At 31.8% G+C, this 18,105-nt stretch overlaps 1 protein-coding gene across 1 annotated transcript in view; it reads left to right on the top strand.

Annotated features, from left to right (window-relative positions):
• LRP1B (LDL receptor related protein 1B) overlaps positions 1-18,105 on the top strand; it is a gene marked incomplete at both ends in the record, with an annotated part of 1,929,835 nt that overhangs the window by 1,676,610 nt on the left and 235,120 nt on the right. Inside the window, 3 exons of the mRNA XM_080798957.1 lie at positions 2,224-2,309; positions 7,630-7,752; positions 9,819-10,000. Of these exons, the coding sequence (XP_080655083.1) occupies positions 2,224-2,309; positions 7,630-7,752; positions 9,819-10,000 (391 nt within the window). The remainder of the gene's footprint in view (positions 1-2,223; positions 2,310-7,629; positions 7,753-9,818; positions 10,001-18,105) is intronic.

Genomic DNA, 18,105 nt, shown 5'->3' with positions numbered 1-18,105 from the left:
GCCATCTGTATGTCTTCTTTGGAAAAATGTCTATTCAGATCCTCTGCTGATTTTTATTTATTTATTTGTTTATTTATTCTCCACCCTCAGAGAGAGGGAGGGTTGGGAAGAGAGGGAGATAGAGAATCTTAAGAAGGCTCCATGCCCAGCTCAGAGCTCATCACAGGGATCAGTCTCACAACCCTGAGATCATGACCTCATGAGCCAAAATCAAGAGTCAGATGCTTAACAGATGGAGCCATCCAGGTGGCCCCCCTCTGCCCATTTTTAAATCAATTTTATTTTTTATTGATTTGTATGAGCTCTTTATATATGTTCAATATTGACCCTAATATTAACACCTTATCAAATATATAATTTTCAAATATTTTCTCCCATTCCATAGGTTGCCTTCTATCTATGTTGTTTCTTTTGCTGTGCACAGCTTTTTAGTTTGATATATTTCTGCTTGTTTTTGCTTTTATTACTTGTGGCTTTTTATGTTGTACCTAAAACAATCATTTCCAAGAACTTAATGGAGACTTTTCTCAATGTTTTCTTCTAAGAGTTTTATAATTTCAGGTATTACATTTGAGCAGTAAAGAACATAACTGCCTAAGTATTAAAGTAGACCATAACTCACTAATTTTGGATTTATAAATATAGTTGATAAGAGATGACAAGGCACCTTCAACTCCATAGTCGACTCCCTTTATTAGGGTTCAGAGTCTCAATTTACCATCAACATGAAGACAGAATGATTGGGGGTGCTGCCCTTGCTAATGGAAAGTGTCCAGCATGTGTGGCACACATTTCTAACCCCTGGCATGTAAAGTATTCTAAAATATAATATAGAACCCTATGTATTATATATTTACTGTGAAACTAAAAGATTAAAAGAGGAATGTAATAATTTTTAACATAAATTTAACAAACAGGACAATAACTCTATAACAATAAATGATTCATAATAAAATCCATATTAAATTACATAAAGTAACTACCATTTTCATTGCCTTTTTTTTTTCTCTAATTTCTCCTGACACTAAATTTGCTTATCAAGAACTAAATATATGACTTCATCTTAGAAACAAAGCTGTTTAAAAAAAGAGTTTGAACAAAACTTTGATTGAATTGACCCAGGATTATAACAATCAAGGATGTGGTCAATTTGAATTTAAATTATTCAGGTGTGTATTCATATAAATGTGCTATACAAACTATCTGAATATTTTTTATTTACAAATCCAGTTTGTAGGGGAAGACACCTGGGTGATGCACTCAGTTAAACATCTGACTCTTGGTTTTGGCTCAGGTTGTGATCTCATGGTTATTAGATTGAGCCCCCTGTCAGACTCCACCACTCAGCGAAGATTCTCTATATCCCTCTCTCTCTCTAAAATAAATAAATAAATATTTAAAAAACAAAATAAAAATCCATTTTGTTTCCAAAAAATTCTTAAGAGAAAACTGATCTAAAGTTTTAAAGAATCCTCATATATTTGGAGCATGGTCAGATTCTTTTTATTATCTATCCTAGATTCTAGAGCAAATGAGATACTATAACATACTACAACAAATGAGATTCTACAACATAAACATATTAGACAAACTGTAAGAAGGAAATAAAGACCATTAATGACCATTAAAGGGCTTAAAGAGCCAGATTATAGGGAAAGGTAAAATTAATAAACAAAAATTATAGAATCCAGAGTTCCAAAAGTATCTAAGGGAAGTCTCCAGACAGATTAAAAAAATATATATAGAGAGATAGATAGATAGATAGATAGGCAGTGATACTCTTGATCTTCACCAAAGTCATTCTGACAGCATAAGCTGTTTATTTGATTGTCAATAATGACTTTTCTGATTATATGAATTAAATGTACTGTAGGTTCTAAAATAAGTGTAGTGTATTATTTCCTGAAACTCATTAAAAAAATCAGATTACGACAGCAGATATTTTCCACCAATTCTGAATAAATTAGATAATCTGCTGTTCATGAAAATTGAAGGAAAGAGAGGGATGCATTTAGAATTATCTGGATTTTCCATACTGCCTGGGTATCTGCTATTTTTTCATTTTATTATCAATTGAAATTTTCAGTGTGAATTTTTTAACCATTAATCTACCAGAGGGCACTGAATTTAAATTTGTTATGCTGCAAAAACTGAAATTGAAACTAAGCAAAGTTGAAAACCATATATATGAAATTTTAATTAAATTTTTGTCTTGGTATTTAGATGAAGAACCTTTTCTAATTCTGGCTGATCATCATGAAATAAGGAAAATTAGCACTGATGGCTCCAACTATACACTTTTAAAACAGGTATGACATTGTCATAATGATTTCATGTTTATTATGGGTACTCCAGATATGCATTAGAATTATAGAAATATCTCACAATTAAAATTTATGAAGCATTTACTTATGGACACATGCATGTATATATATATAAGATTACCATAGATTTTTTTTTTTATTTGAATTGTCCAGGTGATGTTCCCAACATGTTACATCACACCATATCTAAGAAAGTAAAAAATAAACAAACAAAAACAAGTGAACAAATAAACAAAAAAGACAACAACAAAAGCAAGGTATAATTAATGGAAGGGAAAACTGTCTCAAGAAAAGCTAGATTAGAAAAAGCATAACATTATCTTTAAAGTCTTTTTTAGGTTACCCAAATTGGTTTTACCCCTTGGGATTTAAAAATTAATGCCTTTTCAAGAATTTTAAGTTTATGTTTATAGAACTAAGAAATAAAGTAGGATTGGTGGTCTCTAGCTTTTAAAATTTAGAATTAGCAAGGGAGCAAAAATGTAATGGTAATCCAACCACGGTTCAAAGGTTGTGAGGCACATATTTTCAATCTTATCCTCTTCATCCCTCAACGTATCCACTCCAAGAGAGTCTAGGTTGATACGTTTTGATGTGTAAGTTCTGTGGTCAGAGTTTACTTATATATGTTATTTGAGATAAAAAGGTATGATTTCCATTTTAGGACAGGATAGAAAACTCTGAATTGCTCACCTCAACTTTTTATTTCTCACAGTCTGCAGTGAAAATAGCATAAAATCAAGTCACTAAAACTACAGTGCTTACTACATGAACTAGGGAAATCATATGCAGTTAGGTATACCATATTTTTAGTTGTCAGGAGAAATAGCTTCTTTGGGAAGGTTCAGTTAGTATATGTTTTGCTACAAATGCCTTTTTGCCCCAGACCATATAACAGTGACATAAATATTTGAAAGCACTGTCTAGAACAAGTGTGCCAAAAAAAAAAAAATAGGGACATTTCTTGTTCTTATAATATGTTTGTGCCAGCATTAGGCATAGGCAAAGAAGGCCATTCATGTGGTGATTTTTCAGCATAAGAAAAACTTACTTTACTACAACTATTTTTGTCACCTACTGATGGATTCCTCCATTGCCATTGCCAGTTTCATTCATTTTTCTTAAGAATTTAGTTTCACTTTAAGTGCAAATATTCGTTAGCAATGGGACACTGACTCTCCCTGACAGTTGGATTTTCCGGTTTTCCTTTAAGTCACAGATTGAAGATGAAACGTTCACATAAAAATCTAGATTTCAGGCTACTTCTGAAAATAAATGGGAAGGTATAGCAGTACTGGGCTCACATCCTTGAATGTCCACAATCCAAACCCTGTAGCAGTTGACACTTTGATGTAGAGGCCAACGCTCTCCAAGTCACTGGAGTCATCAGACTTCTTGTGCACTCGTCACGCATATACTTGTTCATGAATGTCTGTGAGGTTTAGATTCGTGCTCTTGAGATTAGAGTGTGCCGCCAACATTCACTGTATCATTAGAGAGAAGAATCTCTCATTGTGAACCCTGCAGAGACTGGGAAAAATGTAAAATATTTTCATGTTGTTTATAAAAACTAAACAGAAATCTATTTAAAATATAAGAATTAGACCACTATCTCTTTAAGAGATGCATAAAATAAGAATAATAATGACTAACAATATAAGGGAAACAACTCCAGGGAAAAAGTTTTAGCATATATAAATGTGAAAAATGTTTGCAGCCCAAATGGCTTTCTACATTATTTAACTTAATTCTTTTTTTCTGTGCAGCCTAATTTTAAGCTTATAACAAAGTTACAAAGTCCTGAAAATCATCTTTTTTCTTTTGGAGTAGGTCTCTATATTCCCTCTAAGCCTCTCTATACCTTTAAAGTTGAATGTGCCAGCCATTGATTTCCTCATATGGTATCTGGAAAAGGGACGTGCTTATTTTCTCTTTACTGGGTTGTTTCTGTCTGTTTGTTTAGCATTTTTTCCTTTTAGATTCTGCTGTCAGCAAAGGAGAAAGTTCTTTCTTTAGGACACTCTGTGTATAAGCTCAGTTGAACTAATAACTAAAATAACAACAGTATTTATTGACTTCATGAAGATGATAACAGAGCTTCAATGACATCTCCTTGCTTTATTTTCCAACCCTGTGACTCAGGACAATTCTGCCAGTATCCCTTTTGTCTTTTCATGGATAACATGTTACCAGAGATTGTTCTTAATGGAGCAAAATGATTTTTTTCTGTATGCATCATTTAAGTCTCTTTCATATACCCAGATTTCTTTAATATACATGTTCAGATAGAACTTCTTTCCTGATACCATTTTCGACTATTGCCATTCACTAGTACCTAAGTGGGGGTGACTATCAGATGGTTTTCTTCGTGTAGTGTTTATGGAAATGAAAAGGGAGTGAGAAAAAAGAGGAAGCTCGTGAGGACTCTGAACATCTGTGTATTGGGAAAGCATTTATTAATGTGACCACTGAGCAGGGAAATAGACACACAAAAAGCTAGACAGAACCCTTACATCCAGTTTTGCCTGCAGTCTGTTTGGAATATATCATTTCTGTCAGGGGTGATATTTTAAACTACAACTCATTATAGCATTATAGGAATTTTCAAGGAGTTCTAGGCAGTAGAAACAGGTTTTTTTTTTTTTTTTTCTCAGAGATTTCTGTCTACATGTGAAGAATGAAGTAAAAAAAATGGAAGTAATTATCTCCCCATATTTCTCTCAGTCAAAATAAGTGAAAAGACATCCTTGCCTTAAGTTGGGGAGGATTTTTTTGGTGTGTGTGTGTGTGTGTGTGTGTAGGTGATTAAGAAGAACGATTACCATAATATCTTGAATTTTATTCTCTCTGTTGTAGTCTGTACAATCTCATGAAGCAGTACAGTGAAAAACTATAACAACTGGTAGATTATTTTTTACCCTACATATTCTAAAACATAGTGGTAGCTCGGCCAGCTATAACAAATTCATATACCACATGCATAAAGAAAATGTACTGTAATAACATGGATTTTGGAAGTAAGATGAATTAATCAAGTATTAATTTGATTAATTTAAGAGCATTAATCAAGTGGTTTTCCAGTGTTATCCAATTCAATCCTAGCAGTGATTTTTACTCCAGTAAAATTGCATTGGGAAACAAAACACAATTTCCTAAATTAATCATCTTGAACCAAAGGGTGCAAATCTTCAGCTATAGAAATGAAAGAAGCAAATAGGAATTTGATGAAACCAATTTTCAGCTCTAAAGCCACTGGGATGACTCTAGTGTTTAGACATTATTTTGACCATGCCCTTGGCTGTTTTAATGTTCCTTGCATATGATTCTACAAAGAGAATTGCAAATTTTTCTATGGGGATTAAGGGTAAAGCTGTAGAAACAACTATTGGAGTGAATTTATTAAACTCTGTACAGAAATTCAAATATACTCAATTTATATTTTAAAACAACATAGACAACTTCCCAGATATGTATGCTGAAGTGCATTTAGTTAAGGAATCTTCCAGTTTTTAGCTTGTGAATGAATATTTAACAAATCTTTTCTTTCTGTGATTGATTTTTTAAGCATTAATGGTCGTTATTTTTGATTAGTAATATCAGTAAGAAATATACTTGTGTTTATTCACCTGGGTGTAGTGAGGAATTTAGACACTATCATGTGTACTTATGTCTCTTATTTATGACCAATGGCAGGCAGTTCCAAACTGTCAGGCTATTTCAGGTTAACTTTGTAATCTGGGGCAGAGGAAAGAGATTGCTCATGTTAAGCCAAATAAAAACATAAGACTTGAAACTATGATTTTAATGCCATTACCACTAGAATTCAGCCCTGCTGAGAGAAAAAAAAAATCCATATTTGCCAGAACCTTCTCTGAATTGCTTCTATAACTCAGCCATCCTCAGTCTTCTAGACCACTAGAAAGAAATAAAATATGAACAGTAATAATTTAGCTTTGGCCTGAGTCTTATAAAAGAGTATATAAATCTAATGCAGGGTCATTATATCTGCTTTTGAATTTGGGGAATAGATCTGGAAACTGAACCCAGATGTGGTAATTATCATCCTTCCTTTCCCTCCCCCTCCAACAAAACAAAATAGCTCATCTCCCTGAAGGTGCTAATCCTTACCCATAGGACGCTAGCTACTTATAAATGACCCCCAAAACAATTTAAGACTTAGTTATAATTTTAGGTTGACTGTAGATATAAGCAAGTTTACAACAGATATAAAGATATGGCTCGCTAGGGCTTTGCCAAATGTCTATAGTGTCAATTATTTTTAATACATAAAATTCATATATTAAAACTATCCAAGCCTTAAAAATGAGTTAACACAATTGAAATCCTGATCCAAGTTTTGTTAGTCCATTGGGGTAGTAAATCTATGAGCCCTGACAAAAGGTCAGAATTAAATTAATCCCTCAGCAATCATTTGAACAATTCAGCACCTAAAAAAGATACCCAGGTCCTGATGTACAATTCTCAAATCAAATCTTTCAAAAGGCACACCCATCACACCATAGAACTGTGGTATCCAGAAACCCATCAGTTGGATTCGTGTTCAGTTTTGTTACCTTCTAAAAAGACAGGAGTCTGAAGCAGGCGTTCCCTACTCTTTCCATGTGGAATAAAAAGATGTTGACCACCCAGTTCCTCTTTAGTCAAATACTGACAACTCTCCTAAGATTATAAATTTTAAATTCCGACATGGCACTCTCTTGGCTGAAGGGCCATTAGAAGCAGGAAGAAACAAAATGAGGGAGCTGATTTATCTTGTTGATACAAATGATTTTGGACAAAGTCAATTCTAAACCTTCTTTTCTGACTGATCAGATGGCTATCCAGGGCTCATCTTCAATCTTCAGGGATCTTTGGCCTTTCCAATTTAGATATACTCTCTTTTCTGGTTATTCTACACAACAGATAATAATGACATTAAATTCATACTTTTTAACATTAACCTAAAGTGAGAGTCTTTTACTTTATCTCCCTAAAAACAGATTTTTTTTTTTTTTTCCACTCACAGTACTGGCTATTTACTCAAGTCTTTATCTATAAGTAGTCCAAAATTTTTGTGACCCGCATGGAAAGTATTTTCAAGTGAATTATGCAACATCTTAAGTGGTATGGTACAGAGAAGATATAAACACTAAGTGCTTTTAAAAAGAATTGGTCACAAGTGCTCTTCATTGTAATAACTATAACTATTTAGGTTCAAAAGAAGATAGTGATTCTTATGAACTAAAACATTTTAAAATAATTTCTATAAACTATTATTCAAACATATCCTTTTTTTTATTTTTAGGGATTAAACAATGTTATTGCTATAGATTTTGATTACAGAGAAGAATTCATCTATTGGATTGATTCTAGCCGACCCAATGGCAGCCGCATAAATAGAATGTGTTTAAATGGAACTGACATTAAGGTAACTCCATGTTACAGTGATGGGATTATTGGATATTTTATTGGTATATCTGACTTGAATGGAAAATACTATCTCATGGTAATAATAAAACTCATAGAATGTATTAGGTTGATTTGAATTTCACATTTGTACAGTGTTAATACATACTTTAAATATGAAATATGAGGCTTTTTAATCCATATGTTTTATTATAATACTACTTCTTACAATAAGATAGAAATCAAATTGGGAAAATAAAATTCAGAACTTTATTCACAACCCTACAAAACGTGAGGGATGCTTTCGGCTTGAATGATTAGTGCCTGACCTGTAATTGTGTTGATTTATATAAAAGGGAAAGTTGAGTCTGAGAATCTATAATTGAAAAAATTAATTACTAGACTCTAGATTGAAATTATAGCTCTATTAAAATTAACCTTCTATACACGGAAATAATTGAATGCATTTCTGTAAAATCATGAATGTTCTGATCAGACAGCATCATAATTAAATATATGTCACATTCTAGATATGAGCTACTTGGCACTATTTCTGAGTTATCTTGAGTTTTATGTTCTGCTGAAGTGAGCACTATGTTACCTTGTGTTTTAAAATAAAATTATATGAAAAAATAAAATAATTTTTGCTGCCTATATGCAGTAAAATATATTATAAAGACATTTAAATTCAAGTACATAGAACCTATCAATTGCTTTGACTTTTTTTGTAGCCGTCTCTAATATCATACAGAAATTTTTAGTGGAAACAATCATTTTTGAAAATATTAATAAAATCTTGAAACATGTATATGCAATACCAAGACAACCAGTGTGATTGTATTTATATATAAGCTTTATATATTTATGTATAAACTGATAATTTTAAATGAAATACCAGTTTATTTATAGAACAAAGAAACAGATGAATTTTGTCTTTTTTAATTCTTTGACTATTTATATAAAAATTGTAAAAGTACCATCACCCAAACTTGATCATATTTTTTTTACATTTAAATTTTTGGTTTCCTTTATATTTTTTAGTATCTTTTAATATTTTAAAGGATTAATTATCTACTGCCTTGGGACTATTAGCACATTAGGACCTTAAATCATATCATAACATAAGGTCACAAAATGAATCATATTTCTATTGAGATAACTAATTCACTAATTTTCATGTAAATTGTTGGCCATGCCAATTTTTTCAAAGGTAGAATTTGGGAGAAAGAAGAAAAGATATCTTGCAATTCAATATAGTAGATTGATACCATTAGTTTCTGAAAATGCTATTTGTTATCTTTACTACTGACAACATTAGGGAAAGAATAACTATAAACTTTGATTGTTGTTTTCTTGTTTCTAATATATTACCATTGACTGCTGTATAGCCCTAAATTTCAGTTTCTCCTTTCACATAATCCTCAAATCATTGAGAACGGAGAAATAGCAGTTATACAGAATCTTCAGTTATTTTATATGCGTCATGTTTATACATACAAAGTTTATATCCTTATTATAGCTGATATTGACATGAATTAGAATGAAGTGCAGCAGTCATATGAATTTCACTTCCTTTGTTTAGGTTGAAATAAGGTATGTTCTCACTTGTACTTTTTTTCCCTCGTGTTGTAGTAGGTAATTTAAATAGGGCAAGGCAAGAGCAGTTAGGAAAGTAGAAAATGCCATTGGTATCTCCTCCAAAACCTGTTAAAAGTAAATAATATCAATAATTCTGTGCGTGTGTCTTTGTGTGTGATAGAATTTCTCCCCCCAGTTTTCAGAAGATGGTAAACTATAACAATAATGTCATCAACAAATTTGTAGCTGCCCAACAGTTTTTTATTTTGGTGTTTACTTCATAACTCCATATGCCATATTTAGGGGCTGATTAAAGATATTGTAATTCCTTGCATCACAAATGAGTAAGTAATTTTATTAGGGTAAATGTGTTCTATGTTTTATGCTTATCTAGATTCTATTTCTAATGTTTAAGTAGAATTCTATTATCTCTGTAAAAATCAAAAAGCAGTTGCTCAGTTCTTAAACTAGGTATTTACATTGTTAACTTTTAAATTCTTATCTTGTTAGGTAGTGCATAACACAGCTGTCCCCAATGCACTTGCTGTCGATTGGATTGGAAAAAACCTCTATTGGTCTGACACAGAAAAGAGGATCATTGAAGTATCCAAACTCAACGGTTTATACCCTACTATACTTGTTAACAAAAGGCTGAAGTTCCCCCGGGACCTGTCTTTAGATCCTCAAGCTGGGTTTGTAACAAACATTGAAAATCTTAAATTAAAGATTGAAACTGTGGATTACATTCAATGTAGTAAATCCCATTCTGTAGGTTTTAACATGAAAACCAAGATGAAGTGTAATGTGTAGACATTCTTACTGGGAAGTCAAAAATAGGAATGTGACTATCACAGTGAAAAAGAAAAACATTTAAAATGATGAGATTTTGCAGCACGTATTTTTAAAAGTTTTAAATGCAACTGTTTTTCTAAGTAATCTATAAATGTAGTGGAAATAAATAAAATGTGCAGATTTCTCTAATTTTAATGCCTTTAAATCTGGAGAAAAAGAAGCCATTGTGGTGGGTCATGAATATAATTCCTGTACCACTTTAGGGCAAGAGACATAAGTATTGTCCATGAATAATAAATAACAAGTACATTATCCATGCATTCCAAAGGGATAGCAAAATGGAAATACTGAGAAATATTCATATTGGAGCTGTGTTTGAGTTGCATTTCGTTGTAAGAAAGGAGAACAAGTCATTGTAAGGGTTAAGGACAGCAGGCTGGAGATTCCAGATGAGGGAAAGAACACACAATAAGGTGTCAGAATTTAGGAGTCAAAGTCAGATATGTGGCCGCTAAAGTTCTGTAGACTATGACCATTATCATTCACTTTTAATTGTGCTGTTTTGGTAGAGAAGGCATGCCTTTCCTTTTTTTTTTTTTTTTCCTCCCACTATAATTTAGAGTGATTACATACTCCAAAATGATCTCTGTAGAAGTTCAACCTTCTCAACATGCTTGTTAAAAGAACAAATTTAGAGAAAATGTGATTCTTTAAAATAGGACACATTCACAGTAACAAGTGTCATGATAACAGTAGTGCTCTAAATTTTCTGCTGTGGAAATTAATTTCACTTAATATGTCTCATGAAATCACTGCTTTTATCATGTCACATACAACAACTAGCAATCGTTTCTTGCTAATATGTTGCAACTGTTTTTTTTTTTTTCTTCCCTTATGTTTGTAATTGGCAATGTGATCATATCACTGTATATTTTATAGCTTAATTTTAAACTTTACTTTGGGTAAAAGCAGTACCTAATAGGAGAAGACTTATACTGTAAATACTCTTCTGTTTCCAAGGTAATGTGCAACTTTTAGGTTTTTGCTATATAATTATGTAACCATTTTGTTACCTTTTAAAGTATTTTCCTTACCATAGCAACAGAAGATTCAAAGAGTGTCAATTCCATTTTAATTGAAACAGTCACAGAGAGTTTGTTTTTAATATGTCTTAGGAAATAATGGCCAGTTGTACTAAGTTTGACTATTGTCATCATTCATTCATAAGAATGTGAGTATTTTAATTACTTCAGTATTTTATCAGATGATATTTATTTTAGTGTGTTCAAACCATTGTCCTTTTCTTTGAAACCAATATGGTTGGCTTAGCTTCTCATTTTATACTCTCCAAGATGCTTCATATTAAACAGACAAGCATTACCTGTAGATCATAATAGTATTGTGGAATTTATTAGTTATAAGGCAAAAACTGTGTCTTTGCCTAGTGAACACAGCTGAGCTTAGCTTTAAGTTTTATTTCTCCTGGGTTATAGGTATTATTACCCTGTAAACTGAAAGCAGCCTTAAGTTATCATTAACATAAACCCATCCATCAAAAGTGTCAGTTAAAATAGTGAAGTACTAAATTACTGTAAATATTATGAAAGACTCCCTTGATTGCAATTTTGGATAATATTTTATTATGATATAGATAGGCAAAAAAAGATAAAAATCAGATCTTTTTATGTAACAATTAAAGCCACCTATTTTAGCAGATAAAATTTAATGACACCATTTTGTACCTGCTGTTTTTCTTCTTCCCGGAGTGAGACAATACGGCAAACTGGGATTTTAGTTTGTATGAGATGAGCTTCAGGGTGAAAATTTCATAACTGTCTAAAATATTGTGTAATTCTGCTTTAAAAAATCAGCTTAAATTATAAGATCATGTGATAAAAATGTCCTCGAATATTTCTACATTAGATTAACATCGCAGTTTACATATGTTTTGAATTGGCCAACATGACTGACCCCCCATTTCCTTAAGGAGAGTAATTTCTGTCCTGATATTTAGTGAGGGATAAGGGAATCGTTTGTGTAAAGGAGGATAAAGATCACTGGACTAATGTAATGAAGCAACTAAACTTTTAGGAGGTAGCTTAGAGGTCCTTTCTGTCTTTTAATGATAGTATCCCAGTTGTCACAATATCAATTTCATATGGTGGTTACTAAAAATGATAAGTAGATCAGGTAGACAGATTGATCACCTTCCTGTTTGTTACATTTAAATTCAGCTGAGATCCAATTATCCTAATCGTTCTGTTATCTGGTTTAGTTTGGGAAATGCTGTTGTAATTTTTCATAAGTTGGGGGCAACTAATATTATTTACACCAGTGTTTTTAAAAGTTGTCATTTATGCAGAATATATATATGTATATATCTATGCATTTTAAAGTAGAATAGGAAATATAATGTTAAAGCCAGACTGAGCATAATTTATTTTTTTGGTTGATTAATGTTATTTCAGGTAATCACATAGCAAAAGACCATTATGACAGACAAGTGAATGTGTGATATTACTGGTTAATAGAAGATTAATCTACTCATTCATTAATTCAACTCATATTTCTTTAACATTTAGTGTCTATCTGTCCCTGTTCTAAGTAGCATCAAAAAAATAAAAGGCATAGTCCTATCTCTAGGTATTTCACAGTTCAGTGTATAGGCAGATGAGTAAATAATTACAATACAATGCAGTAACTTATTAAAATAGAAAAAAAATAGAAAATGTTTCTATCTCAAAAAAAAAAAGAAAGAAAAAGAAAATGTTTCTATCTCAACTAGATTCAGAGTCTCCTTCCTGGACAAGATGGGTAGAGTAAGAATTAGCCAGGAGATGCGGTGCACTTCAGAGCAGGCAAAAAGAACAAGCTCTGTGGGAAAGCAAAGATGCATAGGAGAGCATGGCACATTCAAGGAACTGAAAGAACTCAAGTTCGGGACAATTTAAGTATGAACATTTGTGAAACTTTGATACCAGTCCACTTTACAGAGCAGAGAAAGACCTAGGGATCAAAATAACAACAACAAAACAAACCTTATAAGATTTCTGGTTCAGGCAAACAGGTTAATAGAGGAAGATTTCCCTAGAATATGAGGAATACAGGAAAGTGGCAGAGATAAGAAAGGGAGATGATCAGTGTGTAAACCTACTGGGATTGGAGTTCCCATGTAATAACAATGGTAATGAAGATACCTAGCTGCTTCTCTAGAATTCTATGAATTTGAAAACTGTGTCTGCATTTTATCACTTTAGTTGCTTATACTGTTTTTCTGAGTCTGTGAGAAAAACATTATTATTCTAACTATTATCCTTAAAGTACAGAAAAGAACATTCAACCTCAAAATGGCCTAGTGATTCTCTCAGGATCATACAGGTAGTAAGATACTAAATTGAGGATTTAAACTGATTCTCAAGTTTTGGTCCCTTACTTTTCCTATTATTAGAATTTTCAGTAACAAAATGATCTTGGATCGTGATCATGTTTTTCAGGAGCCATGCAAACAGAGATAAGAAAACAAACATATAAAGACAAAACTACTATAGTTTCTTCCATTTTAATAAATAACATTTTTACAAGATTTTAAATGTAGATATGAGTATTTTGGAAAAAAAAAACAATCATTACAAGCATGCTTTATTATTAAGAATATTTTTCTTTGGATTTCTTTTCTATTAGTCTGTTAGCAATACCACAAGAAAATAATACTAGGTGCTATTTTGAATTATAAATATATTTTAATGAAAATATATTGAAGGACTCATATATAACTCAGTATCTGTATCCACTATTGCCAATACAGATAATGATAATGCAAATACATTTGAAAAAGACACATTTTATGTTTCTGTATCTTCCATATGTCATTCTTTCTTCCTAGAATGCCCTTCTGATTTTCCTCAAGTTTGAATAACTTTCCATTTTTCCAGCAACAGCACGAAATATCGCTTCCTCTGTGAAACATTCCCCAGCTGTGCCGAAGAAGTCCCTACATATTGAACACATACCATTGCATGACTCTTTATTTTTTTAATTTTTATTTTTGGGGTATAATTGACATAAAATATTACATTAGTTTCTGATATACATATGATTATTATTGGTACAAATGTCTATCTCTCCATCTAGAAAGTGAATTCTTTTCACAAGAAGGCTTGGTTTAATCACTGGTTGTGCCAAACACAGAGATTGTTAAATTCACTGCAGAAGGAAATAATAAATGGGTAACTGGATGTACACAGCGAATAGGGTTATAGCTACAGGGACATTGTACCTGCATCATTGCCCAAACCAATACATCAGTATGTAAATAACCTGCATGTTTCAAGGAGAAAGGTCATAAGGGAACTTTTGTTATGAGGGAATGAAAGGCATGCTAGGAATAAAAAATCAGTTTCTGATTTCTGCGGGAAAATAGAAATATTCTATTAAAAAAAAGTTGCATTAAAAAAATCCTTTCTCTACCAATTTTTAAACCTATATTTCCATATTTAGTCAAAAACATACAGGAAATGAACATCAAAAATTAATTATAATTTAAAATTAGAAATAATTGCTGTTGGAAGAAATATCTATTTCCTGAATTCAGGAAAAAATAATAAAAACAGCAGAATTCTATTTTAATTTTTTAAAGAAATGGAGCATATTATATTAAACTATAAAAGACATCTTCAGGAACCACAGAAGCCTATTGTTATGGTTACAGCAGACATTGTTTTCTATGTTCACACTTTGTTATAACTTACAGGCTAGATACCATTTGGGGCTGAGGTTTTTCAGATGTGATCCTAGGTAAACATTACATATAATACGGATGAAATTTGGAACTCCGCTTTTGACACTTTCAATGAAGTTTTCATTTTTCAGTTTTGACCATTTATAGAAAGTTTTGTACTTAAGTAGTTTTTAAGAAGTTGAATTTCAGATGTTAAAATTAACAGAATGTCTGGTACAGTCTTACTGAAAAACTTGGAAAAAATGTATGGTAAAGGGGCTTAAATATGGAAAGTTAAACCATTAAAGCTTAACCATCAGAAGGTAGGTATTCATACGGAAAGAGAAATCCTGTGTCTATGAAGATTCATACATACCTGAAAAGAGTTAAATTATATTTTTCTTCAATGTAATAGAATCTTTTCATAATCTTCTTTTGGTTGATGAGTATTTAAAAAGACAAATCGTGATAAAACACATAATAGAGACAAATTATATAAAATTATATGCACAATTCAGATGCAACAAGTCACCTATTAGGTGAGTATTACTAAACCGATATAGATAGAGGGAGTGGACAGATATATATGAAATATATAATACACACCTAGTACAGATAAAAAATAATAGCTAAAATTTGCTAAACTCTTACACCATGTTTACCAGTGCTCTAAATTTGTTTCCTGTATTCCATCACCTAATCCTCATGATGACCTTATGAGGAGGAACTATTATTATTCTTTTCAACATGTGAGTCAACACAGGCTCAAAGAGGTTAAATTGGCCACATTCACACAGCTAGTAATAGGTCAACCCGAAATTTGAACCTGATTAGTCTGTTTCTAGAACTCATTTCCTGAAGGCTCTACATAGTGCTGCTTAGAGAAAAAGGTAGTCTATAAATCTAGAGACCTGAGCCCTTGCTCCAACTGTATCACTATCATAATAGGCTGTGACAACACACATAATCTTATATGGTTTCCGTTTATCAGTAAAATGAAGGTCTTAGGCTAATGATCTTTAAGATTTGTTACAGCATTAAAATCTTCAATTAAGTTATATTTTGTTCTAAAATCTGAAAGAGATCAGGATTATTCATATCTTTGTAAGGTAACTATGAATATAAGATTTACGTTCAAAGAACTATTAGTGAGCACAATATTTCTTTCATGCTTTCTTTCATCTAGGTAAAATTATCATTCCTTCTTTTGTGCCTCCGTAGTAGTTTTATCATTATACTTTTTTTTTCATTTGTTTTACATCCACCTATATTATATTCACTGAGAGATCTTTAAAGGCAAAAATCGTATCTGTTTACCTCTGTGTTCCCAGTTCTAAGGAGTACCTGGTACATAATATGGCCTCAAAAATTATTGTTTCAAAATATTGTTCTCAATCTACTTAAGAATGGCTCTGGTACTTATTAGAGTTTTTATACCAGCTGAGTAAATCGAGGTAGGTTCTTTGATTATGAGGCCTGAGAATCTACATTAGCACTTTGTGGGTTCCTAGGTTCACAATATATCTGTTGTTCAATTACACATTGTGTAATTGAGTAATCGCAAGTGAGATAAAGGATAGTAATTCTGTAGACTAAAAAAAGCTAAAGCACAGTTTCCCAAAGTGTTTCCCTAGGAAAATAAATGCTATCACCTAAGATTATGTGATTAAGAAAGGGACATTATACCTCCCTTTGAGAGAAACACTGGCATATAAAAGCATATTAAAAGCTTTCACAATAAAAATAAAAAAAAATGATACTTATTTTGTTAAAGAAAGCATTTCTCAAATATGTTTAATCTTGAAACCTATCTTGAAAAATGTGATCAGGAAAGAATTTGTGGTAAATGGAGGGGCAAAGTGAATTATGTCTAACTGAAAAGGTCTATGCAATTGAAGAGGGATGGTCTCTTCCAGTGATTTTTATGGAAGCACAGAAATGAAAATGTAAATACTCCAACTAGAGCTGAAGTGACATGTTTTAATGGTGGGGAGTCACTGAGAGAACTATTTTTGTGCCTTTTTTAAAGGAGAGCTTGAATGGCAGGGATAGGATTTCAAAACTCTTAGAAAGCTTTCTGAGAATGATGTAACAGATGTCAGACTCCATGAAATATACTCTTTCTGTTCTTGATATCTTAGCTCGAGATGGTGATGAGACTAGTCAAAAAAAAAAAAAAAGTTCAGATTATAGATAAAAATTTTAAATTCCTATTATATGGAGGTCAGGCCCTTTGGAATTCCTAAATTACACTCCCCCAAATTTATTACTATTCACATCCAATAATTTGCAATACTGTATTGATAGCATTTGATGGAAAAAACTCTTCTTTTTAACTTTTGGGATGTTTTAATTTCAAGTGGAAGCATATGTAAATAGCTAAATAGAAATATGAATATTACCTCTAATTAAGCTATATTGGACATGTACTTTGTAATGATACAGAATGTTATTGAAATACTACTTTAAATTTGTATTTGTTTATATTCACTTTTCAAAAACATCATGGTTGTATATAAGCCCACATATATTTAGTCATACCTGACATGTGTGAGAGAAGCTAGCATATAAATGATATCATCTATTAGGGAAAAAAAAAATTGCTTTGTTAGTGTTCCCTAGATTCAGAGTCATATGGGAAGGAGGAATGTTCTGATTTCAATGACATAAACTGTCTTTGCATTTTTACTTCCTTCTGATTCATTTTCTTCCTTTTTATGTGGACTGTCATTATCTCTAGTATAGACAGCAAGGTGCACCCCCATAAAGTTATTGGAAAGGAATGGATTGTGTTTTTCTAGTTGTATTTTGCTAACATGTGTTTGCTTTCAAAATAAAAATTCAAGATTTAAATAACTTAAAATAATTGAAGATTTAAAGAAAAAATACTTTTAATCAATTTCTGAAAAGTTTGGTATCTTTTATTATCTGATGATTTGAGATTTTCAAATTTGTTCAGAATGAACATAGATATACATAAGCACTGGATAGCAATCCAGTATTGTACTATACAAACTTGACTGTTGAATTTCCAGACTCAAACATGTTTTTAAATTCTCACTCTCAGAGCTCTCTTTGAATCTCTGCTTGCAATAGTCTACCTTTTGTGTAGTCCTTACCAGATACATATTTCTTATTTTAAGTGTCATGCTTAATTAGGACTCTTAATGATATTTTGGCAAGTAAGAAAATTTTAAAAATATCTTATAATCTGCTATCCCCTACCTTTAAGCAGAACCTCCCAAAATAATTGTCAGCACAAAAATACACATATTTCTTACAATGATT

Source organism: Martes martes (genome assembly GCF_963455335.1).
Source record: "Martes martes genome assembly, chromosome: 3".
NCBI classification, from domain to species: domain Eukaryota; kingdom Metazoa; phylum Chordata; class Mammalia; order Carnivora; family Mustelidae; genus Martes; species Martes martes.
This window is presented reverse-complemented; position numbering and strand designations above follow the sequence as displayed.